At 42.9% G+C, this 26,464-nt stretch overlaps 2 protein-coding genes and 1 non-coding gene across 11 annotated transcripts in view; 1 reads left to right on the forward strand and 2 right to left on the reverse strand.

The window, feature by feature from the left end:
- SINHCAF (SIN3-HDAC complex associated factor) overlaps window positions 1-10,430 on the reverse strand; it is a 94,553-nt gene extending 84,123 nt beyond the window's left edge. The window contains exons 1-2 of one of the 2 annotated variants that reach the window (XM_074403031.1): window positions 8,746-10,430; window positions 8,300-8,411 (exon numbers count right to left, since the gene is read on the reverse strand). The gene's annotated coding sequence lies outside the window, so the exon portion shown is untranslated. Of the gene's footprint in view, window positions 1-8,299 lie in introns of both variants that reach the window. The other variant, XM_074403030.1, reaches the window with a different exon arrangement.
- On the forward strand, window positions 5,153-5,256 carry LOC120365159 (U6 spliceosomal RNA). Its single transcript, XR_005580175.1, has one exon. It is a non-coding gene; the product is annotated as a U6 spliceosomal RNA (small nuclear RNA).
- Window positions 10,431-13,156: 2,726 nt separating the features above from the next.
- Window positions 13,157-26,464, reverse strand: part of DENND5B (DENN domain containing 5B) — a 207,736-nt gene continuing 194,428 nt past the window's right edge. For 5 of the 8 annotated variants that reach the window (XM_074403024.1, XM_074403023.1, XM_074403026.1 and 2 more), the window contains 5 exons: window positions 23,845-23,927; window positions 23,491-23,617; window positions 21,135-21,309; window positions 19,044-19,213; window positions 13,157-17,906 (listed from right to left, as the gene is read on the reverse strand). In XM_074403024.1, coding sequence (XP_074259125.1) covers window positions 17,887-17,906; window positions 19,044-19,213; window positions 21,135-21,309; window positions 23,491-23,617; window positions 23,845-23,927 — 575 coding nt within the window. In that variant the 3' untranslated portion in view covers window positions 13,157-17,886. Of the gene's footprint in view, window positions 19,214-21,134; window positions 21,310-23,490; window positions 23,618-23,844; window positions 23,928-26,464 lie in introns of all 8 variants that reach the window. The other 3 variants (XM_039472384.2, XM_039472383.2, XM_074403028.1) reach the window with 1 other exon arrangement.

Genomic DNA, 26,464 nt, shown 5'->3' on the forward strand with positions numbered 1-26,464 from the left:
TTTGCCAGTATTTTACTGTGGATTTTCACATTGATGTTTATCAGGAATATTGGCCTGAAATTTTCTTTTTTAGTTGTCTCTCTGCCAGGCTTTGGTATCAGGATGATGATGGCCTCATAAAATGAGTTAGGGAGAATTACCTCTTTTTCTACTTCTTTTTAGCCAGGCGTAGTGGCACATACCGGTAATCCCAGCTACTCAGGAGGCCGAGGCAGGAGAATTGCTTGAACCCGGGAGGCGGAGATTGCAGTGAGTCAAGATCGAGCCATTGCACTGCAGCCTGGGCAACAAGAATGAAACTCTGTCTCAAAACAAAAACAAAAAAAGAATTTTGTTGAGTCAGGGTCTTGCTATGTTGCCCAGGCTGGTCTCAAACTCCTAGCTTCAAGCAATCCTCCTGCCTCAGCCTCCCAAAGGGTGGATATTACAGGCATGAGCCACTATGCTTGGCCTTAAAGTGCTTTTAATAAATACAAGACAAGAAACATTTGGCTGGGTGTGGTGGCTCACACCTGTTATTTCAGCACTTTGGGAGGCCAAGCTGGGCGGATCACCTGAGGTCAGTGGCTTGAGACCAGTCTGGTCAATATAGTGAAACTTTGTCTCTACCAAAAATACAAAAATTAGCCAGGTGTGGTGGCATGTGCCTGTAATCCCAGCTACTCAAGAGGCTGAGGCAGGAGAATCACTTGAACCCGGGAGGCGGAGGTTGCAGTGAGCCAGGATCGCACCCCAGCCTGGGCAAAAGAGTGAGACTTGGTCTCAAAAAAAAAAAAACAACAGATTTTTTACTAAACATCTAGTACATACCATGCAGTGTAATGTGTGTGGTTTTATTTATCTCAGCATAACCCTGGGAAGCGGTCTATTAGCAGACATGGGACAAAGCATAGGATGATCAGCTAACACACCCAGGGCCAAATATCATAAATAGCAGAATTCAAATTAAAGCCACCCTCCAAGCCATGTCCTTCCCACTATCACACTACTGCATGTCTACAGCACAGTTGATGGGCATAACCCTTCTTAGCAACAGCGAGCAGCTGAGCAGAAGGTAATTGCAGGAGGCAGAGCCAAGAGGAAAACTGCTGAGAGTGCTGACGAGTAGGTGGAGAGAACAGAAGCACACAGCACAGGGTGCAATCTTAGTGAGCTTTGTTTTCCCTCAACGGAGGTACGTTCAGACCCAGGCCTGTCTCATTCATTCCCCCTGCTGGGGCACCGCAGACTTGACGGCTTGGACTCAGGAGTTGGGGAGGACATGGGGGAAGTTGCTTTCCTGGTGGTGAGGACCCTCGCCACCGTGTGTGTACAGCAAGTACAGGGTAACAGAAGCGCCAGCATGGGGACATGGTGCAATGGTGTACCGAGGGACAGGAGAGTGAACCAGAACCACAGGACTGAGCTTCACTGGTTCCCAGGGAGGTGCCGGTGGGGGTGAGTGCACCTCACCAGGGGCAGTGTGAGGAGATCTTCCTCAGACCACAGGGTCTGGGCAGGGATAGTGGGTGACCTGTGTGCTGGATCTCTAGAAACTGAAAGCAGCAAGAGACACTTGGGCTGTTTTCAGTTGTTTTGGTTTGTTTTGTTTTTGTAGGCACTCAGTGGTTGGCTGGAAATAAAGGTGGAGGAACTGGGCAGTTCAAAGGCAGGGATGGATTCCCCTACCCCCACTCCACCTGCCCCACCCCCTTTCATTCAGAAAAGCCACAAAATTGTGGCCCCAGGGTGTGTGTGAAAGAAGCAAGGAGTGACTCCACCCAGCTCTTCAGGAGCAGAGGGACGCTGTGAGCCTGGTGTCTTTGTGCATGCATGCCTGTGTGTGCCTGTGTGTGCGTGCTTGCTGGGGTGCTCAAGGGTGGGGGAAGCTGGCTGAGCAGACCGAGGAGACGGAGGGAGGTGGAGGAAGGTGGCTGCCATAGAGCTCTGGCTCTGGCTGACCTGAGCCTCTTTCTGAAGCTGCAGCTGCACTTTGAGGCCAGGCACTGTTGACACTATGGGTGTAAATGTGTGGCCAGCAGTAGAATAGAGACTCAGAGTCTTGAGAAAGAAAGTGGTGACTTCCCCCTTTTTCTTCCTTCTTTCCCCTACAGAGCCTGCCACGTAGGGGCAGAGGTATGAACAAGCTGTCATTATAATGCTAACAGCAAAGGGCTGGGCATGACACGTGGAAACACCATTGGCTGTAGAACTCAGGGTATTTGGTATGGTGGCAGGCAGGGGTCCAGAGGTAGTATTTGTTATCTATTGCTGTGTAACGAATTAGCTTAAAGTATAGCAGCTTAAGAGAAGAAATGTTTATTATCTCACAGTTTCTTTGGGTCAGAAATACAGGTGTGGCTTGGCTGGGTGCTTTCTGGTGAAGGTGTTTTCATGAGGTTGCAGTTGTGCCACCAGCTGAGGCTGCCATCTCATCTGAAGGCTCAACAGTGGGGGACCAGAGTCCAAGCTCCCTCACTTGGTCACCAGCAGAATTCAGTTCCTTGAAGGCTGTTGTCTAGACGCCTCCCTTTTTCCCTCCTTACAGGCCCTTCTCACAGGGCAGTTCATGAATGGCAGCTGACTTTCTGCAGAGTATCCAAGTGAGAAAGAGCCCTTAGAAAGAAGGGAGTCTTTAAATAACCTAATCTCAGAAGTGACGTCCCATCCCTTCTGCAAGGTTCTATTATTCAAAATTGCAGCGGTAAATCCAGCTCACTCAAGGGAAAGGGATTACTAGGAGGCAGAGGTCACTGGGGGTCATTCTAGAGGCTGCCTGTCACAGTATCCAAGCTGAGACCTGCAGAATGACAGGAGTTCACCAGGCAGGGGGGCAGGAGGGAGTTGGAGGACGGCAGGTGCAGTGAACTGCAGCTGTAACTCTGTAGGGCTGCACAGAGGGCGCTGCCTGGGGTGGGGCCGTGCAGTGGAGAGGCCAGCAGGGCCCAGAACTTGTACAGTCTTTTAACCTGGGTTTGCAAGGTTGGACTTTATCCTGTAAACATGAAGAGCCTAAAGTTGGAGGCTAACAGTTAAGATCTGGCTTTAGAATGATTACATTGCAGGCCCAGTGCAGTGGCTCATGCCTGTAATCCCAGCACTTTGGGAGACTGAGGCGAGCAGATCATCTGAGGTCAGGAGTTTGAGACCAGCCTGGTGAAACTCTGGCTCCACTAAAAATACAAAAAAATTAGCTGGGCCGGGCGCGGTGGCTCAAGCCTGTAATCCCAGCACTTTGGGAGGCCGAGGCGGGTGGATCACAAGGTCAAGAGATCGAGACCATCCTGGTCAACATGGTGAAACCCCGTCTCTACTAAAAATACAAAAAAACTAGCTGGGCATGGTGGCACATGCCTGTAATCCCAGCTACTCAGGAGGCTGAGGCAGGAGAATTGCCTGAACCCAGGAGGCGGAGGTTGCGGTGAGCCGAGATCGTGCCATTGCACTCCAGCCTGGGTAACAAGAGCGAAACTCCATCTCAAAAAAAAAAAAAAAAAAAAAAAAATTAGCTGGGTGTGGTGGCAGTAGAGGCTGAGGCAGAATAATTGTTTTAACCCAAGAGTTGGAGGACGTTGAGACTGTATCAGAAGGAAGGAAGGAAAGGAAGGGAAGAAAGGGAAGGAGGGAAGGAAGGAGGGAAGGAGGGCAAGAGGGAAGGAAGGGTGGGCGGGCAGACTTATGTCTATCTTCCTCCTCTAGAACATAAGCTCCATGAGGGCAGGGATTCTTGGTCTGTAGTCTCTGGTATCCCCAGTGTTGAGCACAGTGGCTCTAGACGAATGATTAGGACACCCCCCAAGTTTCTGGCTTGAGTAACTGGGTGGAGCTATTCTCTAAGCTATGAGGCACAGAGGGCAAACATGGACAGGAACCTAGTATCTGAGAAATACTGAATTTGAGGTGCTTTGTGGGACATCCAACAATAAATGCTAGGTAGGCAGTTGACATGTGGGGATCTGGAAAGCCTCTCAGAAATGGTGAGAGATGCAGACTTGAGGATCCAGCACCCAGACACCAATTATGGGAGTAGTACACATGGCCCTGGGACCCTTTCCTGGAGTTCCTAGGACACCTTACGCAGCAACAATGCTTGCTTTGAAAGATAGTAAAGGAAGAAAGTCTTGCCAATTGTCATTCACAAAAGAAAGCCTAAAGTGTGTTGCCAGAGAGGAGAGGAGAAAGCCAGGAATCACAAAGGCCAGAAGGGAATTTGGGTACGGTAAGAACAGCACAGTAGGTTAGGGAAGGACTGAAAGGAGCCCAGTGAGTTGAAGCCCACTGTGGGTGGGGAGGAAGAAGAAAAGGAATGTCTTCCAGAAATGCAAAGCATTACTTAACATATTTTATTTTATTTATTTTTAGATGAAGTTTTGCTCTGTTGCCCAGGCTGGAGTAGAGCATGATCTGGCCTCACTGCAACCTTCACCTCCCAGGTTCAAGCAATTCTTCTGCCTCAGCCTCCTGAGTAGCTGGGATTACAGGCACCCACCACCACGCCTGACTCATTTTTGTATTTTTAGTAGAGACCAGGTTTCACCATGTTGGCCAGGCTGGTCTCAAACTCCTGACCTCAGGTAATCCACCTGCCTCGGCCTCCCAAAGTGCTGAGATTACAGGCATGAGCCACCATGCCCGATGTATTATTTTATTTTATTTTATTTTGAGACAGGATCTCCCTCTGTTGCTCAGGCTGAGGTGCAGTGATGCAATCATGGCTTATTGCAAACTCCACTTCCTAATTCTCAAGCAATCCTCCCACCCTAGCCTCCCAGAGTGCTGGGATTACAGGTGTGAGCCATCACACCTGGCCTCCATTACTTAAATTTTTAAAAAAATTAGCTGGGGGCAGTGGCTCATGCCTGTAATCCCAACACTTTGGGAGGTCAAGGCGGGTGGATCCCCTGCAGTCAGGAATTTGAGAGCAGATTGGCCAACATGGTGAAACCTGTCTCTACTAAAAACAAAAATTAACTGGGCATGGTAGCGGGCTCCTGTAATCCCAGCTACTGGAAGGCTGAGGCTGGAGAATCGCTTGAACCTGGGAGATGGAGGTTGCAGTGGGCTGAGATGGTGCCATTGCACTCCAGAGCAACAGAGTGAAACTCCGCCTCAAAAAAAAAAAAAAAAAAAAAATTAAACTATCACTTCCAAACGCCATTAAAAAACAAAGTGCCTGCTTTGGCAGCATATATACTAAAATTGGAAAAGTAACAAAGGAGATTAACACAGTCCCTGCACAAAGATGACAGGCAAATTCATCAAACAAACATTCCTTTTTTTTTTTTTGAGACAGTGTTTCACTCCTATCACCAAGGCTGGAGAACAGTGGCTTCATCTCAGCTTACTGCAACCTCCACCTCCCGGGCTCAATGGATTCTCCTGCCTCAGCCTCTGGAGTAGCTGGGACTATAGGCATGCACCACTGTGCCCAGCTAATTTTTGAATTTTTGGTAGAGACAGCGTTTCACTATGTTGCCCAGGCTGGTTTCAAACTTCTGAGCTCAAGCGATCCACCCACCTCAGCCTTCCAAAGTGTTGTGATTACAGGCGTGAGCCACGGTGCCCAACCTCATATTTTTTACATTAATTTTGAAAAAAACAAACATACAAAAATATAGATAAGCATTTAGATCACAACTTCCCCAGATTGGTCTTTGTTGCAGCAATTTGGGAATCACCTTGGTGTTTTTTTTTTTTTCTTTTTTTGAGATGGAGTCTCGCTCTGTTGTGCAGGCTGGAGTGCAATGAAGTGATCTTGGCTCACTGTAACCTCCACCTCCCAGATTCAAGCGATTCTCCTGCCTCAGCCTCCTGAGTAGCTAGAACTACCCGCGTGTGCCACCATGCCCAACTAATTTTTTGTATTTTTAGTAGAGACGGGGTTTCACTGTGTTAATCAAGATGATCTCCATCTCTTGACCTCGTGATCTGCCAGCCTCAGCCTCCCAAAGTGCTGGGATTATAGGGGTGAGCCACTGTGCACCACCAACCTGGGCAGTTTTTGAAAACACAGATTCTGGATTTGCCCAGTTCCATGAAATTCACCACTCCAGGGTGAAGCAGGATAAACTATTTTTTAATGTGCCACATGACTTTGAAGTGTGACAAGGTTTTTTAAAATTTTGGGTTTTCTGCTTTTATTATTTTTAACTGATACACAATAATTGTATATATTTATTTGGTACAGTATGAGATTTTGATATAGGCATACAATAATGATCTAATTAGGGTATTAACATATCCATCACTTCAAAGGGTGTTGACATCACTCATTTAAACCTCTAAGAAATAATGATTTTTGCCTGGTGCAGTGGCTCATGCCTGTGGTCCCAGCACTTTGGGAGGCCGAGGTGGGCAGATCCCCTGAGGTCGGGAGTTCAAGACCAGCCTGACCAAGATGGAGAAACCCCGTATCTACTAAAAATACAAAATTAGTCAGGTATGGTGAGGCATGCCTCTAACTCAGGAGGCTGAGGCAAGAGAATCGCTTGAACCCAGGAGGCGGAAGTTGTGGTGAGACGAGATCTCACCACTGTACTCCAGCCTGGGCAACAAGGGTGAAACTCCGTCTCAAAAAAATAAAAATACTGATTTTTATTTGACTTTAAGCCCTTTTAGAATAAAACGGTACAAAATATTTCATAGATTGCTAAACTGTTAGAAGCCGATTGTTAAATACAAGACTGTAACAGGAAATTTAAAGCAATCAAGAAAATAAACTCTCCACAAAGTTAAAAAAAAAAACAAAAAAACAAAAACTATAAAATACATCCTGTAGGTTTATTATCAAGAAAATGCTGATGACTATAATTAGGACTATACATTTAGTTGAGAATGAGAGCTAGATTGGTAAATAAAATTGTCCATAAACATTTGTAAATCAGTTATCCTCCTGGGTTCTTTTACAAAGAACTCAGTGCTTAAGTTAAGAGCAGAGACAGCTCCTGGCTCTGGATGGGGGCAAAGTCTTCGCTGTTCCAAGGAAAGCTTCCAGCTGACCATTGCTCTCTCCTCTTGTTTTTTTTTTTGTTTTTTTTTTACACTGAGTTTCGCTCTTGTTACCCAGGCTGGAGTGCAATGGCGCGATCTCGGCTCACCGCAACCTCCGCCTCCTGGGTTCAGGCAATTCTCCTGCCTCAGCCTCCTGAGTAGCTGGGATTACAGGCACGCGCCACCACGCCCAGCTAATGTTTTGTATTTTTAGTAGAGACGGGGTTTCACCATGTTGACCAGGATGGCCTCGATCTCTTGACCTCGTGATCCACCCGCCTCAGCCTCCCAAAGTGCTGGGATTACAGGCGTGAGCCACCGCGCCCGCGCCCTCTTCTCTTGGAAAGCGCCGCAGCTACCTTCTCACCACCCCTAGAGCAATTTTCCAGCCTGAGGTGCACAACTCCTTCTATGTCCTCGCCATTCTTGTTTGTCCCTGGCAGTTCACTTTGATTCTCAAAAGTCCATTAAAAACCCCTTCCAGGTCCTCGGGGATCCCTGGCCATGTAAGCTCTGCAACCAACAGTAGGCCTTCTAGTACAAAGTTTCTAGAGCTTTCCACAGCCTCTAGCTCAGTCTCTCCCTCTCCAGTCTGGCCACAGACCCCCAGGGACCTATCTGCCATCTCTTGGAAATTTCTTTCTAAATTCCCCACTCCCCATCCTGCCTTTCCAGGACTTGGAGCTGCAATCGTTTGCCCAGTTCCCTTTTTCCTTGTAGTCTTTAAAGGTAAGTCCACACGTTTTTCATTCGTTTATAAGATTTACTCTCCATCAGGAAATGAAAATAAACATAGGGAAGCTGATAAGTCACAGCTCCCCACCCCCAGCCCTTGTTCTGAGAAAGCCTCTAGCAAGGCTCAGATGCTTCCATCTTAAGGTTAAATCACACCAAACAATAGACACCCTTTGGTTTCACCTCAGTGGGAGGAATGTGCCTAGTGCCATGGGTCTCCTGCCCCACACAGGATTTCTCTGGACTCCTTAGAGTGTTTCTTCAAAACGAGTTCAATCTCGATCTGATTAGTCCCCAAAGAGATGCAAATCAAATGAGATATGATTTTTGTTCTATCAAGAGGGCACAAAAATAAAAAAACAAAAATGAAGCCTGATAATAGCGTGTTTGGGCCAGCTTGCTGGGAAGCGGACTCATTTTTATAATGCTGGAGGAGTTCGGCATTAAGCGCCTTAAATTTGTTCATCCGCTTCAACCCAGTAATCCCACTTCTAGGAAAATATCATAAGGAAATAATCAAGAGATGCATCAAGAATTTATGAACAAAAGATATTCACTGCAGAGCCATTACCGAGAAGAACCGGAAAGAACTTACATGCCTCTCAGGTGGGGCCTGGCTCTGCAAATCCTCATCTATCTCTCTGATGGAACGGAGTGCATCCAGTCATGCAGTCATCCATGCCACAAGTAGTTATTCAGTACCTACTCTGCGTTAGGTAAACAATGCAGAGTATTGTTAACTTGGCTGTGTAAACAGGTAAGTTATCAGCCCCCGCCCCAACACCGGAAGACGCAGTCACTAAAATCCATGATCTCCTAAAGTAAAACAATTTAAAATTGTTCACATTATTTGTGTGTGTGGGGGGGACATTTTATCGCCCTTCACCTCTCATTCCCCCCTCCCCCGCCACTGCCTCAAGCAGTTGCCAAATTCAAATAATTTTTCCTTCAATGCCTCTCCAGTCTGTGACCTCTCCTTTTCTTTCAAAAGCAAATCCTAAGGCTGGGAGGTAACCCGATCACCGAGGAAAGAACACCGACCTGGAAATCTTCTGATTGGTTTCTGGTTCCAGGAAGTTGCGCGACTTTGGGCAAATCACGTCACCTCTGGGAGTGTTTCTAATCAGAATAAAGGGCTGGATCAATCTTCCAGATCCTTTGAATCCAATCATTTTGGCCTTACGACGGAACTGTCTGTAGGTGAGGGCATCTGAACCCCAGTTAAAGGGAGGGATACAGGGAAGCCCCTGAAGATCTGAGACGCTTTTCCTGGACATTTAAAAGGCAAAGGGCTGTCTAGAGTGAAAGTATAAGACAGACAGGCCCTGTCCCACGCAGTTCCCTGCACTCTGCTTTTCTTTCCAGCAGACCTCAAGCTCACAGCCGGCTTTAGCAAGCAGGTCTGTCATCCTTTCAGGTGCAATGTAATATCAAGCAGCAGCAGCTGGCAGTTATTGGGTGCTACTAGGGGCAGGCGATTTGCAGTTCCCTCCCTTTCACACAAAAGTATGAGGTCTGTTTTACTATTCTCATTCTAACGGCAAAATGGAGGCTCACGGAGGTTACAGAACTTATGGGAAGTGGCAAGGCTATTTGCCACCTTTATACTGGCCGGTCTTCCTCTTTTTCTCAAAGGGTGGGGTGGGGGAGCAGCCTCCCGTGTTATCACCCTTTCCTTCGGCAGAAAACAGAAGTGTAGGTCACTATGGTAGTACAAGTTTGTTGATTACCAACTGGGAGACAGAGATGAGATGACTCACAAGCATGTAGGTTAGCAGGGCTGCAGAAGTTTATAAATGATCTTAGAATCTCCTGCAGCCCCATTCTTTCATTTGGTAACCGACCTCCTCCCTGCCCTCATCCTCATAGCACCCTTCCCCCAGTAGGGTGAAGGGTCGGCTGTGAAAATGCAGTCAGGAAGGAACAATGAATGTCCTCTCTCCGCCTGGGAGAAAGACAATTTGCATCTCAGATGAGCTCAGACTGGTGACGCCTCCTTTGGACTCTGATCCTTGCAGTATCTGCTCTGGGAATTTCCTGTGACTTGTTAAGGTTTGCTGCTCTAAAGGAATAAGGAGTCTTTGACATTTATGTCCATTTAAATCAGGAATCTAAAAAGGCAGGTTAGAGTTCTACGGACACCCCGAAATTGTACATAAGAGTGTGTGTGCGCATAGGTGCGTTTTCCTGGGGATGGTTGTTCATAGCTTTCCGCTTAAATTGTCAAAGGAATTTATAGCTACCCAAGGTTAAAAACTGTGACTAGTGTGATAAAGGAGGAACAGTGGTGCAAATCCTGTGGGAAGGGGAATGACTGAAATCCAGAGGTGAAGGTGGGAGGGAAATATTCAGGTGAGACTCAATTCAGAAGTAGGATTTTTTTTTTTTTTCCGGAGGTAACATTTTTTTGTGTTCTTACTGTGTGCCAGGCATTGCTTTAAAATATATGAGGCCAAGGGCAGTGGCTCACGCCTGTAATCCCAGCACTTTGGGAGACCGAGGTGGGTGGATCACTTGAGGTCAGGAGTTCGAGACCAGCCTGGCCAACATGGTGAAACCCCGACTCTACTAAAGGTAGAGAAATTAGCCAGGCGTGGCGGCACGCCATAGTTGTAGCTACTCAGGTGGCCAAGGAACGAGAATCTCTTGAACCTGGGAGGTGGAGGTTGCAGTGAGACCAGATTGCGCTACTGCACTCCAGCCTGGGCAACAGAGAAGACTCTGCTTCAAAAAATAAAAATAAAAAATAAACTACAATATATGAGAATTAGGTAATTCTTTTTCTTTTTTTCTTGAGATGGAGTCTTGCTCTTTTGCCCAGGCTGGAGTGCAATGGTGCAATCTTGACTCACTGCAACCTCTGCCTCCCGGGTTCAAGTGATTCTCCTGCCTCAGCCTCCCAAGTAGCTGGGATTACAGGCGCACACCACCACACCCAGATGATTTTTTGTATTTTTAGTAGAAATGAGGTCACCATGTTGGCCGATCTGGTCTCAAATTCCTGACCTCAAGTGATCCACCCACCTCAGATTACAGGTGTGACCCACTGTGTCCAGTCTTGTGTGCTTTTTGACATCCTTTTATTTTTTTCTTTGGTAAAGTGTATATTCAAATCATTTGCCCTTTTTTTGTTGTTGGGCTGTTTATCTTATTATTGAATTGTGAAGGTTCATTCTATACTCTGAATGCAAGTTCTCTGTCAGATATGTGTGTTGCTAATATTCTCTACCAGTCTGTGGCTTATCTTTGCATTCTCCTGAATTTCTTTCAAAGAGCATACATTCTGACATAGAGTACTTAGTCCTGGGCCTGGCAGATTTATTTCTTTCAGGACCCGAGGCCTCTGCTGCAAACATGTTCCACCAGATCCTTGGTCAGAATAAGCAGCATATGAGCTTGATAACTGCTATGGTCATAATGTTTGTATCCCATCAAAATTTGTATGTTAAAACCTAATCTCCAATGTGATAGTATTAAGATCGGGGACTGGCCAGACTGGGCGCGGTGGCTCACACCTGTAATCCACGCACTTTGGAGGCCAAGGCAGGCGGATCACCCGAGGTCGGGAGTTCAAGACCAGCCTGACCAACATGGTAAAACCCCATCTTAAAAAAAAAAAAAAAAGGGCCATTTGGGAGGTGACGAATCGGCTTAGTGCCCTTATAAAAGAGGCCCAAAGGAGCTTTACCCCTTTCACCATGTGAGTGCACAGAGGAAGGCACCATCTGTGAGGAATAGGCTCTCAGCAGATATTAGCACCTTGTTCTTGGACTTCCTGGCCACCACAATTATGAGACATAAATGCTGTTTACTGTTTATAAGTCACACCCCCAAGCATATGGTATTTTTTTTAGATATAGGGTCTTGCTCTGTCACCCAGGCTGGAGTGCAGTGGCATGATCATGGCTCATTGCAGCTTCAACCTCCTGAGCTCAAACAATGCTCCCACCTCAGCCTCCCAAGTATCTGGGGCAACAGGTGTGAGCCACCATACCTGGCTAATTTTTTGATTATTTGTAGAAAAGGGGTCTCCCTATGTTGTCCAGGCTAGTATTTTCTTTTCTTTTCTTTTTTTTTTTTTTTTGAGATGGAGTTTCGCTTTTGTTACCCAGGCTGGAGTGCAATGGCGCAATCTCGGCTCACCGCAACCTCCGTCTCCTGGGTTCAAGCAATTCTCCTGCCTCAGCCTCCCGAGTAGCTGGGACTACAGGCGTGTGCCACCATGCCCAGCTAATTTTTGTATTTTTAGTAGAGACGGGGTTTCACCATGTTGACCAGGATGGTCTCGATCTCTTGACCTCGTGATCCACCCGTCTCAGCCTCCCAAAGTGCTGGGATTATAGGCGTGAGCCACCGCGCCCGGCCTCAGGCTAGTATTTTCTTATCAAAGCCTGAAAGAACAAAGACACTGTCCATCTTTTTTTTTTTTTTTTTTTTTTTTTTTTTTTTTTTTTGCTGTCTCCAGGCTGCAGTGCAGTGGCACGGTTCAAGTGCCTCCCAGGTTCAAGATTCTCCTGCCTCAGCCTCCTGAGTAGCTGGGATTACAGGCATGTGCCACTACACTCGGCTAATTTTTTTATTTTTAGTAGAGACAGGGTTTCACCATGTTGGCTAGGCTGGTCTCAAACTCCTGACCTCAGGTGGTCTACCCGCTTTGGCCTCTCTAAGTGTTGGGATTACAGGCGTGAGCCACCAAGTCCAGCTGCTATTATTTATTATCTAACTACTATATGTATTACTCATGTTTATTATGTAACTCCTCCACTGGAATATAAACTCCATGAGAGCAGGAGCAGGAATTTCATGTGTATTTTTAAAATGCTGTATACCCAAAACCTAAAGTAATGCTTAACATATAGTAGGGTTTGTATCCGAGTCACGGCAACAAAAAAACAAAACAAAAACACCATGTAGTAGGAAACCAATCCATGTTCACTGTGGAATCAATCAATGTTTGCCTTCTATTTTTACTATGGACCAAAATGCTCATTATTTTCAGATTACATACTGATTATGAATTGAAAAAATATTTGCCTAGTCTGTAGCTTGTGGCCTTTTCCTTTTTAATGATATATTTTGATGACCAGAAATTCTTATTTTTTATATAGTCAATTTTTTTCTACAGCAAAGCACCTGTGAACATAGTCAAATTTATCACATTTATCCTTCATAATTTAAATGTCTTGCTTAAGAAAACTTTCCTTTCCCAAGTTAGTAAGTATATATTCATATTTTCTACTAAAAATTATGTTTTACCTTTCATATTTAGGTTGTTAAGACACAAAGAACTGATTTTTTTTGTATGGTGTGAGGTAGGGTTCAAATTTTCACCCCTTAACCAGGAGGCTCTATTTTTCTACATAATGGTTTTGGTTTGATCTCTCTGCTTTCTTAAGTCTCTTATCCTATGAAACACCATCAAGATTCTACAACAATGAAGCAAAGCAAAGTATCAATCCCACAGTTTTATTTGTAAAGAACAAAGCATGAAAAGTCATATTTAAATGTACTCCCAAACCTGAAAAACCCACGTCAGTTTGTCTGATATGTATGTTAAAGTGCTTAATATCACAATACTCTTTAAATTTTATATTATGTTCAGATGAGAAAAAAATCCAGTTCTGATGCATTTTGTTAACAATACAAAGAAAAACAATATAATTTAAATGCAGAAATGCTAATTTAAAAAGAAAGATACACAGGGTACATTTATACATGGTTCAAGTGTAACACAGAGCATTCTTTCTTTATGTTTCACACCCTCGTTTGATTGACAAACAGGAACTCCTTACTATACCTCTCTACTGTTGACAAGATTTGGTGTTTAGAATAAAGATTGGATTCACACACAAGTACATTTAGGTAATTGGAACAAGCATGATTCCCTCCTACATAACCGAAGGATATCCTGGATCCCTTTGAATGAGGAAAAATTTTATTTTAGTTTTTTCCCCCCCACTCTAGCTTGATGTGATATATCTCTGAAGCCAATCTTTATCTTGTCCTTGAGAGGGCAAATAGCTCTAATCAGATTTTGGAGATGAAGCTCTCCTCAGATTCTTTTGAAGACACTACATCAGCAACCCCTTCAAAAAGCTTAGAATTCAGTTGATTCAAGGGATTTATAAGTGTATTTTAGTAGGAATAAAGGACCTAGTAGTTTATTATCCTTTTCTGTCTCCTATTTATGCTAAACAGTAATGTAATAAATACCATATAAGAAACAGAGACTTCAAAAGACATGGATGACTTGGAAATAGGATTCACTTTATAAAAGTAGACAAGTGCTCAAGACTCTCAATCAGTGAAGGTGTGTTAATACTAAAATATAAATAAAGTTCAGATTGTCTTTTCAACATAGTGAAAAGGATAGACTAGTTTCTGTAAACCTCAGAAAATATTCACAGTTCACTAAATGAAAAATCTACTGAAAAATCATAATTTTTAGCAGAAAGAAGATATTTCATTATGAAGAGCTATACTTCTAATGTTGTGAAATAAGTATTTCCCTGGAAATTTGAGGTCCTTGTCTGTCACCTGTTTCAAAATACCTTAGGGATGTCAACATATACTATACATAAGCTGTTGTATAGTCTTGAACCTCTCTTTTTTACTTACATTTTCATATAACAGTGTTTTATTGCCAAAAAGGGAAATATAAGCAATTCAGTATTCCCCATATCATTCATACAGTGTGATAGAAATTCATTAAAATAATTTTTTAAAATGCCATGTGAAGGTAAATACCATAGGATTACAAAAGGTACAAGAATGTGTGAAACACTTAAATTTTAGAGGGAAATCCACACTTCTGCAAGGTTTCTCATGTCAAATTCTTATTCCCAGTGGAAAACAGGGTGGGGAGGGTTGGGAGGCTTTTGTAGCCGGTAGCCTGCTTTTTCCCCACATAGGACTCCACTTTATACTACTTCACACTGACTCGCAGTCATTTTTAAGGCATATGACTCCCGACCAGGGCACAGATCTCACACATACTTCCAACATCAGTGTAATGCCACTGTGTCATAAAGGTCGAGATTAGGGGTTTCAGGACATATGAAAAACATCCGGAAAATAAATTTTTCAAGAGGTAATATTTTTAGCAATTTAATTTTAAAACAACTTCTTCACCAGCTATTACTATGCAAAAAATATTCATGGTCCCAGGCATTTAATTTATTTGGAGGAAAAAAATTAAATATTGATTTTTTATTTAAACTTTGAAATGTGATCCTAAAACAACCTATTAATTTTTAAAAATTACTACAGCAGAAAAGATGCCTCTATGTGGGTATGGTCCTTCCAAAAGTCAGCTTAAAAGTCTAAGCATTTATTCTAAGCATTCTGCTACTACTGTTGTGCTCAAAATTTTGGTATGACTTAGAGACAGTTATAAGATACATAAAAACTAAGTCCTGCTGGGTGCAGTGGCTCACGCCTGTAATCCTAGCACTTTGGGAGGCAGAGGTGGGTGGATCACCTGAGGTCAGGAGTTCAAGACCAGCCTGGCCATCATGGTGAAACCCCATCTTTAAAAAAAAAAAAACAAAAAAAAAACCAGAAACTAAGTCTTTTGTTTTGCTTTGTTTTTTTGAGATGGGGTTTTCCTATGTTACCCAGGTTGGACCCAAATTCATGGGTTTAAGCAATCCCCCTGCCTTGGCCTCCCAAGCAGCTGAGACTACAGGTGTATACTGCCATGCCCAACATGTCTTATTTCTTTATAACTGCATTTCTTATGTAACCCCAATCTCAGCTTAAGCATCCTTTTTATTGATCAAACTTCGATCCAAATAACTATTTCCAAGTTAAATTTATTATTGTTAAAGGCCAAGAGTGACCACCACTGGGAATACTAAAAAGAATGGGGGTACTGGCCATTCAAGGAGCTCACAAGAGGGCCCCACATGTTTACAGCACGGGCTGTATCAACAGAATAAGTACATGGGCTCACAAGGTGACTAAGGGGCCCATCATCCAAGAGGATGCGACAGTTCTGATTTTTTTTTAATCAGTCATTTCACTATCATAGTAATATTACATAAAGCATGAAGATGAAACTTTAAGTCTAACTTTTTTGGGGGCATTACTTTTTAAAGTAATGGTTTTATTCATAGGCCCCCAATCCAACTTTCCTCCCAGTTTTTTGTTTTTTTGTTTTTTGAGACCGAGTCTTGCCCTTGTTGCCCAGGCTGGAGTGTAGTGGCACAATCTTGGCTCACTGCAACCTCCACCTCCTGGGTTAAACGATTCTCCTGCCTCAGCCTCCCAAGTAGCTGGAACTACAGGCACCTGCACTATACTCAGCTAATTTTTGTATGTGTGTGTGTTTTTTTGTTTTTTTTTTAGTAGAGACGGGGTTTCACCATGTTGGCCAACCTGGTCTCAAACTCCTGACCTCAGATGATCCACCCGCCTCAACCTCCCAAAATGCTAGGATTACAGGCATGAGCCACTGTGCCCGGCTTGCTCCCAGTTTTTACAAGATGTTAATTCCCAATAATTTGAGAGCAATGTGTTAATATGAATATTAGGCCGGGCGCGGTGGCTCAAGCCTGTAATCCCAGCACTTTGGGAGGCCGAGGCGGGTGGATCATGAGGTCAAGAGATCGAGACCATCCTGGTCAACATGGTGAAACCCCGTCTCTACTAAAAATACAAAAAATTAGCTGGGCATGGTGGCGTGTGCCTGTAATTCCAGCTACTCGGGAGGCTGAGGCAGGAGAATTGCCTGAACCCAGGAGGCGGAGGTTGCGGTGAGCCGAGATCGCGCCATTGCACTCCAGCCTGGGTAACAAGAGCGACACTCTGTCTCAAAAAAAAAAAAAAAAAAACAAAAAAAACAAAAAAAAACAAAAAAAAAATATGAATATTAATTCTTCTAAATAAATATTCTTCCTTATTTCTTACTTGTATAGGTGGATGAATAAAGATCCAATAGTATAATAGAAAGACTATTAGTAAGAATGCCTGGAAGGTCAGTCTCATGCAGCCTGGTGAAACAAACAAACATGAATTCTAGAGCTTGTGTTGTCAGAGACCAGCTGTGGGGTAAGGGTAAGATTTAATCTCTCCAATCCTTAAGTGTTCCCATTTACAAAGTGAGAAGGCTGGATGAGGTGTGTCGATACTAGCACACTAACCTAAGTTGTCCCCCTGGTTGCCTAGACCTGTCAGAAGCATGGCCTTACCAAGATACAAGCATGAAATCCTGGGTTGGACCCTGCTATCTTCTCTGATCACTAAACTCACTAGGAGCCCAGTGTAAAACAGGTTTTGGGTATTTCCCACGATAGATGTCCCTGGAAGAGCTGTACCATTATAGACACACTTCAGCTTCAGGCAAACAAGTTTCTAGTCTACCCAGAACTATCTTCTTTTTTTTTTTTGAGACGGAGTTTCGCTCTTGTTACCCAGGCTGGAGTGCAATGGCACAATCTTGGCTCATGGCAACCTCCGCCTCCTGGGTTCAGGCAATTCTCCTGCCTCAGCCTCCTGAGTAGCTGGGATTACAGGCACACGCCACCATGCCCAGCTAATTTTTTGTATTTTTAGTAGAGAGAGGGTTTCACAACGTTGACGAGGATGGTCTCGATCTCTTGACCTCGTGATCCACCCACCTTGGCCTCCCAAAGTGGTGGAATTACAGGCTTGAGCCACTGCGCCTGGCCAGAACTATCTTCTTAAACTTTATTTCTATGAGTTTTTAAATACAGCTGTCAACTCTCCTTTTCCTCAAGTATGAGGTCACATGTTAAAAGGAGCTTCCCTGGCTGAATACAGTGTTTGATAAAGGGAGTGAGGCACTTGTTTCATTAGTTTCTTCCTCCAGGAAATAAGGTTAACAACACAGCTGGTGAAAGCACAGCACCCTCAGATTGCACAGGATACTGACACCATGGCTTTGCTTTTCAGCCACATCTGGGAATAAAACTCAGAGCTTTGCTGAGGCAATTTTGCTGCTAAAAATGTACAAATGCCTAATTAGAGTTACAGGACCTACCGGAAGATGAGGGCTTAAAGTAACTAGCTAATACAACATTTACTTAAGTTCTTTATAAACTATCAAACTGGAAAGTTACTCACAACTTTTGGTCTTTCAAAATTGTTGCCACCTCTTGTTTTGCTTCAATTTTGTCAGCCTGTGCGCCAGTGGCTTTTAGCTTCTCTGGGCCGGTTGTTTTACATTATTACTCCCCTTCCTACAAAGGAACGTAAAGCTTGCCCTTAAACACCCAGAAAGAGTTCATTCTCTCTCTCCTTCTGTTATTTGCATTATCATGGTCAACAAATGCTTTCACAAAAACATTCCAAGCCACACAGAGCCCTCCTCCTCCTTAGACATTCCTTCCATTACCCCAGGGGGGATGGGCGCTGGAGAGGTGGATGATTAGACCCTAACAAAGACAAGACTTGAGGTTATCCTTAAGAGGTAGACCACTACAGAGTTTAGATGGCCAAATTAAAAGTACAGAATCAAATTGCTGTTTGCAGTTCTTATGACTCTGAGTCTGCTAACACTGAAATTTACATCTCCCCAAAGTACCTCAAATAACAAGAATAAAAATGCCAAGAATGAAGTTAGGCTAATCTTTCCAAAGTGTAAAGAAGTTATAATCCCACAACTGAACAGACTTCTCAGGGCTTTGTATGTTCTCTTTCCAGTTCAGCCAAGCTCCTGGGGTCTAGTGTTTAAAATACTTTAATTATATCATCTTGTGCGGACTGAAAGATTTTTCCAAAAGACTGGAAAAGTGACTAACGATTCAAATGCATACAACAGTTTGTAACTTAAAAGATATAAGTGAAGGCTACTGGTACAGTAGGTAAAGCTGTGTGCATTCACAATACAAAGGATCGGACTCCAAAATGGATGGCTACTACATAACAATGCATTCTGGGTTTCTTTGTTATACCTGGAGGAAAAAAAAGCCCGACTGGGTTGCACTATATTTACATGTTTACTGGCTTCTTCCTGGCTAGCACCACTCTTCCCCCCAACCCCCAACATTTTTAAGCTACTTATTTTAAGTCACAGGAATATTCAATCTAAGAAAAGCATCTTATTAGAGTAATATAATTTCTTAAAGAAGATAGCATATTTACACACATCTAACACATGAAAATACTCTATTTTATACTAAATTCCAGGTTCAAATGAACTACAATACAACATTTTGCCTTGTCTGTAGAGTGAGGATTGTTCCAAACGGGGCATAAGTTGGACTGTCCCCTGCAGTAACTCACTACTGTCAGACAAGTCCAAATCAGTCCCCTAGTTGGGGAAGGAGCAAGGTTTGGACTGAAAGTTTCTAGCCAGTTTGGTTACACATCCACACCTTTGATGAGAGATCCTTCTAGGACTATGGTGAAGTCCTGAATGGTCTGCAGAATTCGGATAAGGGAGTTGACAGTCATGCGGTCTCGCAGGAGAGCGCTCTCTTCATACATTCGAGTGATGGCAGGACACTCAGCTAACAATGGAATCCACTGTGGGAGCAGGCGATCCCTACAGACCCAAACAGAAACAATTCCTGAGCACTGCTGGCCTCGCTGCAGAACAAGGAACACAGTGGAGCTTTCAAATGGGAAGGTGTGGGGCCGGATGGTACAAAATCTAGCCAAGCAAAGAAGTCAGGAGAGAGGAAATCAAAGCCAAGAAGTTAAATATTTACTGGCAAAAAGACAGTGAGGAGACAGTGTACAGCTAAAGGGAAAACCCATGAAGTTCTTAAAGTACATTAGAAAGTCTATGCACATTAAAGACATCCTCTATTCTGATTCTACCACCTTTAGAAACAGGCAGAATGTCATTTTCTATGTCTTTTTTTTTTTTTTTATTAGGAGTGTTACTCTGTGGCAAGGCATGCCACAGCATTCTGACCTTTTGGAAGAAAGACTACACTAAACTGCAGGGATTTGCCTTTTTTTTTTTTTTAAATTATTAACTTATACAACATAACAGGGTGAGGAACAAAATCAAAGCAGAAAAACATTAAGTAGATTTTATAAACCAGAAAAGAGTTCGCATTGGTCTAATAAATCAGAAGAGTATAGAGATAAAAGGAGATAAAGATCATGCTCAAAAGAAACTTTAAAAGCACAACTAAAATTGGGCTCCTTTTATGAAGAAGAAATACAGAACTTAGTTGTGTAAACCAGCTGTTTCAGGAGGATAAAACCTCACATCTTCAATGTTTCCTGATCAAACCTGACATTAGTAACCCACTGCTAAGTTCCGAAGACATCCTTATTGAGCATCCCCAACTAGGCCATCTTCAGTCTCAAGTTGGGGCCCCAACTTGAGGTTTAAGAAAAACCAAATAATACACGGATAACTTAAAAAAAGAAATCTAAAGGTCTATGTGTTTCAATTCCTACAATTCTGAGAGCTGTTTTAAAAATTACAGATTCGGCCGGGCGCGGTGGCTCAAGCCTGTAATCCCAGCACTTTGGGAGGCCGAGGCGGGTGGATCACGAGGTCAAGAGATTGAGACCATCCTGGTCAACATGGTGAAACCCCGTCTCTACTAAAAATACAAAAAAGTAGCTGGGCATGGTGGTGCGTGCCTGTAATCCCAGCTACACAGGAGGCTGAGGCAGGAGAATTGCCTGAACCCAGGAGGCGGAGGTTGCGGTGAGCCGAGATCGCTGCCATTGCACTCCAGCCTGGGCAACAAGAGCGAAACTCCGTCTCAAAAAAAAAATAAAATAAAAATAAATAAATAAATAAAAATTACAGATTGTATTGCTCCTGCGTGTCACTTTCAAAAAATAAAGGGGTAGGAAATAGTCTTAAAGAGAAAATCATATTTAAATAGAAAGAATCCCAAAATGTTCTTGAATGTAAATATAGTGGTATATATACACTATATAAGGTCTACATAGTAAATACGCACAGTATATGTGTCTAATTATGTAGTAACCTCCTTATTACCTACCTATCCTTGGAGCCAGTATAGAGTCACGGTGGAGAGCTTGGGCTCTGAAGTGGCACTGGGTGTGAACTGGCTCTGTCTCATTTTTGCTGTGTGACCTTGGGAAAGTCTGCTAACTTATGTGTGCCTCATCTATTGTATATTTTCTCATCCTGAAAATGAGAAAATCTCCTGTCTGGGCCCTTATTGGGAGGTATCCCTCAGTCAGGATACAAAAAAAAAAAAAGAAAATGAGAAAATGGGTTGCTAACTCATGTAGTGGTAGTGGTGAATTAAAGAAACCTGAGGAGAGGAGGCAGAGGTTGCAGTGAGCTGAGACCACACCACTGTACTCCAGCTTGGTCGACAGAGTAAGACCCTGTCTCAAAATAAAAAGTAAAAAGAAAGAAACCCAAAGGAGAACTTTGGAAGAGGCGTGAACTAGTATAACTCTTTCTGGATCCTGGTTCAACATGTAGCAAAAATAGGGAAAATAAAAAACTGGTTTTGTACCTTGTTCCAAGGCAAACTAAAATCTGGAATTTGCCATCTTTCCCAATGTTCCTGGGTGCAGTATTAATAGCATTTACATAGTGGCAGAAGGTTTTGCAGGATGATTTCTGAATAAGGACATCATCTTCATTATCTAGAATCTGGTCAGTTGTTTCAAAATAAGCAACCACTTTCTCTGAGGAAAAAAGTCAGAATTATATCACAATGTATGTCAACACTTCATATACAGGAAGATTCATCACTTAATTTATTATGGAAACACTAATGATGCTTTGCATACAGCCAGTCCTGAAGCCTGTAACACTACTTTGTCATTGATTTCAGAGGTCCATGTTTCATAGCAGAACAATAAATACACTCCCAGGATTTTATTTTCTAATCTAGACTGCATTCCAGAAGAGTGGAACATTTACTCCCTTTAAAGTACCTTCACAAAACAGAAACTGGCAAAAAAGAAAAATAACATCTTCTGTTAGGACTGGAACCTTCTAGGAGTAACCAGCAATGACACGGCAGCCATTGAGATAATACCTCCTGTGTTCTAGTTACAGAATGACTGGCTAACACTTTGCAACAAGATCCTTGAAATGTACCTGAATGAATATCTGACAAAGACAGATACATGTATACACACATGAGAGGCAGAAGCAAAAAGATTCTAGGCATTCCAGAAGAAAAAAAAAAAATCACTCCTGTGGGTATAGCTCTGTCAACTTTCCTTTTTTTGTCTATTCTAAGTTAGATGAAATGAACTACTTCACCTAGGCCTTATTTAGAAAACACAAAATGATTAACTGCCTTTTTAAAGAAATTAGGAATTCTAGAAGAGCTGCATACCAAAAGAAAGATTACAAAACTTAGCAAGCTAGAGCAGAAACACCCCAAAAGAGCCTTCTGTGATGGTGAAAATGTTCTCTATCTACAAGGTCCAATTTGGTAGCTACACATGGCTACTGAGCACTTGAAATGTGGTCAGTGTTATTAAGAAAATGTAATTTACATTTGATTTAAATACATTTAAATTTAAATAGAGACATGTGGCTAATGGTTACTGTACTGTTCAATACAGAGCCAGAGAAATCCTTTTATAAAAATTGGCCAGGCACAGTGGCTCACACCTGTAATCCCAGCACTCTGGGAGGCCAAGGTGGGCGGGATCACTTGAGGACAGAGTTCAGGGCCAGCGGGGCCAACATGGTGAAACTCTGTCTCTACTAAAAATACAAAAATTAGCCAGGTATGGTGGCAGGCACCTGTAATTCCAGTTCCTCAGTGGCTAAAGCAGGAGAATCACTTGAACCCAGGAGGCAGAGGTTGCAGTGAACTGAGATGGGGCCACTGCACTCCAGCCTGGTTAGCAGAGTGAGACTCCATCTCAAACAAACAAACAAACAAAAAAGTTCTATCATGTCACTCCTTAGCTCAAAGCCCTCTAACAGCTTCCAACTCCATTCAGGATAAAGGCCCTACACAACCTGGCACTGGCACTAAACACCCCCTCACCCAATCTCATACTTAACTCACTCACTCTCTCTGTCTGTCTCTCTCTGTCTCGCTCTCTCTCTCTTGCTCTCTCTCGTTCTCTCTCTTTCTCGTTGTGTTCCAGTCACACTGGTCTTGGGGTTCCATGGAAACATTTCTGCCTTGGGGCTTAGCACCGGCAGTGCTGTCAATATGGAGTCCCTCCTCCCAGATATCTACATGGCTCACTTCCTCACCTACTTGAAGTCTGTGCTCCAGTGTACCCTGACATTCAGTAGAGCCTAAAACCACCCCATTTAAAAGACCACTCCCCACTTTATTTCCTCTTATGCTGCTCTATTTCTTTCCAGATCTTCTGACCTGCCATATGAATTACTATTTGTTATATTTTTGTGTATTGTTTCCCACACTGACCTGAGTATAAGTTTGCCAACTATAGGGATTTCTGTTTTGTTTACTAATGTATATCTTGAGCAACTCAAATAGTGTTTGGAATATTGTGCATATTACAATTTGTTGAGTGAATGAAAAACAAAGATAGTACTTATTTGATATTTATTTATTATTATTATATATACTTTTTGAGACAGAGTCTTACTCTGTTGCTCAGGTTGGAGTGCAGTGGCTTGATCATGGCTGACTGCAGCCTTCACCTTCTGGGCCCCTGGGCTCCTGGGCTCAAGCGATGCCCCTGCCTCAGCCTCCCAGGTAGCTGGGACCATAGGTATGTGCTCCCACACCCAGCTAATTTAATATTTATTTAAAATATATATACCCTTATCACTAACCCTTAATTCTTTCAGATTCCTGGGTCTTTGAGTTTCCCAAGAAAGGCTTCAGTGACCTTAAAGTAATATACATCTGCTTTATTTACCTATGAAGTCCCAGATGAAGACGTTCTTGTGAAAGATGCGGGCAGATTTGAACCCATGGTGAAAAACTTGTTCAAGGGCTGCAACCAGGCCATTTTCTCCACACAGCAATACGGTAAGGCTTCCTCTCTGTGGGGTATAACACATAGTGCCAAAGAAAAATCTCCTGCATCTATGTCTAAGAAAAACACTAGAGAAGCAAGTGCTGAAGGTAGCTATATGAAGCATGAAGCATGTTTTTACAGCTACCAGAAAACTTACAAATGAAAATTCAAGCACCCCATATTGCCTCATGTATCACATACAAAAGCATCTTTAAAAGTCCCACTATACTAAGTTTTATAGCCCATAAATACCTCTTTTTCAGGTTTGTGAAAATGTTTCACAATATTGTTCACAGCTTCTCCAATTCCTTCTTGGATCTGCCCAGCATTGGGTTCTGTAAAATAACAAACAGTGGCTCTCATGGGAGAGAAATAAACCAAAGTTCTATGGGACATCGACTGTGTCCACCTAGGTAGGAAAAACATCACCAAAGCAGGCTGGCTTTGCCAGGGACTCCACAGAACTTGCCTCTGGCCAGTTTGGCCAAGTGGGAAGCATCCTGGCATAATGGAAAATAATCCAAGAGATCCCGAGATTCAAATCCCAGCATTACCATCTGCAATCTATAACCCAAGCCTAGTGTCTAACTTCCTCTCAGTTTGAGTTTCCTCAACTAAAAATAGGGAAAATACATGCCTCACTGGGAAAACTGATAAATTATAGGAGTAAATAACCTAGCATGGTACTTGTCACAAAATGGAAGCAAGCACCTAAGTATGAGAAGCAAGACTGGGAAGTCCCAACATCACTCCTCAAATGTTCCCTTATGCTACCTACCTCCGAGACCATTAGTGGGCATAGACTAAGGCTTGAGGAGCTATGGATAGCTAACCTGGAGTTTGAAGATTTGCTGTTGTGTTGGGGGAGATGCCAGGTACCCTGTGGCATCTGGGCCTGAAGCCCAGAACTCCCTCCCTCTCTGGCTAGTCAATCTGTTTCAGCACTGCTTCCTTCTGCCAGCCAGTACTTGCTCTTCTAGGCCACTTTCCTGAGGGATAGGTTGGTGGGCTGCTTGAATGGGACCTAAATCACTTTTGTCCACCAAATCCAAAGATTTTTAAAAAGGGTGGTAAACATTTCAGAAGTAGGTAACAAGAGAAAAGGCATATAGTTCAGATTTTCTTGTAGTTCTAATTTACTTATCACAATATAAAAGAAAAACTATACATCCTTACGTTTAAGAATCGCTGAATTCATACTGCTCAAGGATTTCTTGCATAAATGTTTATTTCAGTAAAATTCAAGTTTTTTCTACACTAATGCATAAAAACTGTTAAAATGAAAACCTCTTATAATTGAAGTACTGATACCCTAGCCTCTAGTTCCCAGTAGTTTCTTTACCCAGTAGCTTTTTGTTTGTTTTGTTTTGTTTTGTTTTCACTTTGATTGTTCTCTTAGTTTCTTTCTTTTAGACATCAAGTCTATTTTGAAAGCTGTCATCCATTCCAAAAGAGATCTGATTGGCATTATTTGAAAACTGATTAAAAACTTTCAGTTCTCTGAATACCATCTTACACATAACATACTGTGAGAAAATACCCTATTATCCATCCTGAGTCTTGGATCATTTAGACTTTTTTTTTTTTTTGAGACGGAGTTTCACTCTTGTTACCCAGGCGGGAGTGCAATGGCGCGATCTCGGCTCACTGCAACCTCCGCCTCCTGGGTTCAGGCAATTCTGCTGCCTCAGCCTCCTGAGTAGCTGGGATTACAGGCACCCGCCACCATGCCCAGCTAATGTTTTGTATTTTTAGTAGAGACGGGGTTTCACCATGTTGACCAGGATGGTCTCGATCTCTTGACCTCATGATCCACCTGCCTCAGCCTCCCAAAGTGCTGGGATTACAGGCTTGAGGCCCATTTAGACTTTCTTGCTTATAGAGTGAGAAAAGAAAGTTGGGCAATAAAGGCCTCTCAAATAATACTCCCATGAAATTGGGACTGATTCAGATGGTATAATAATTTGGATGAATGGAGCTTTTTATTTTTTTATTTTTTTAAGACAGGGTTTCACGGTGTTGGTCAGGCTGGTCTTGAACTCCCGACCTCAGGTGATCCACCTGCCTTGGCATCCAAAGTGCTTGGATTACAGGCGTGAGCCACCATGCCTGGCTGGATGAAGGGAGCTTAAACCTACTTTTAAATTTTAAATCAGCATAATTAAAGTTTACCACATAATAAAAGTCACCAATTTTGATGAGCCTTGACAAATGGATAGTCATGTAATGACCACCACAATCATGATACAGAACATTTCCATCATCCCCAAAAGTCAAAAGTCACCCTGCAGTCTTTTCAGTCAGTTACCTTCCTTAGCTCCTAACTCCTGACAACCACTGATCTGTTTTCTATTATTATAATGTTTTTCTAGAATTTAATATAAACAGAACATATAATATGCAATCTTTTGTTTCTGGTTTCTTTCACTTAGCATGCTTTTGCAAGTCATCCATGTTAGATGTTCATTTTAATGTATCTTATTGGATAGATATCTGATATCTGTATCAGATACAGACTGCTTTGTTAATAAACTAAGGACATATTAGGTACCTTTATTATTCTACTTGTGGTTATTAACTATAGCTAAAATAAAGCCCCTTCACTGATAAACTTCTGTAACTTTTCCCTAAATACTGCCTCTATTCATGTTTTGTGGCTGTTCTAATAGACTCACAAAACTTGGTGGTTTAAGTGATAGAAATATATTTTCCTGCAGTCTGGGGGCCAGAAGTCAAAATTTAGTTATCACTGGGCAAAAGAAAAAAAATCAAAGTGTCAGCAGGGCTGCATTCTCTTCAAATTCTAGGGGAAAATTCTTTCCTTGTCTCTTTCAGCTTCTGGTGGCTGTTGGCATTCCTTGTTTTTTGGTTT

This window comes from Saimiri boliviensis, chromosome 7 (assembly GCF_048565385.1).
Source record: "Saimiri boliviensis isolate mSaiBol1 chromosome 7, mSaiBol1.pri, whole genome shotgun sequence".
Classification (NCBI taxonomy): Eukaryota; Metazoa; Chordata; class Mammalia; order Primates; family Cebidae; genus Saimiri; species Saimiri boliviensis.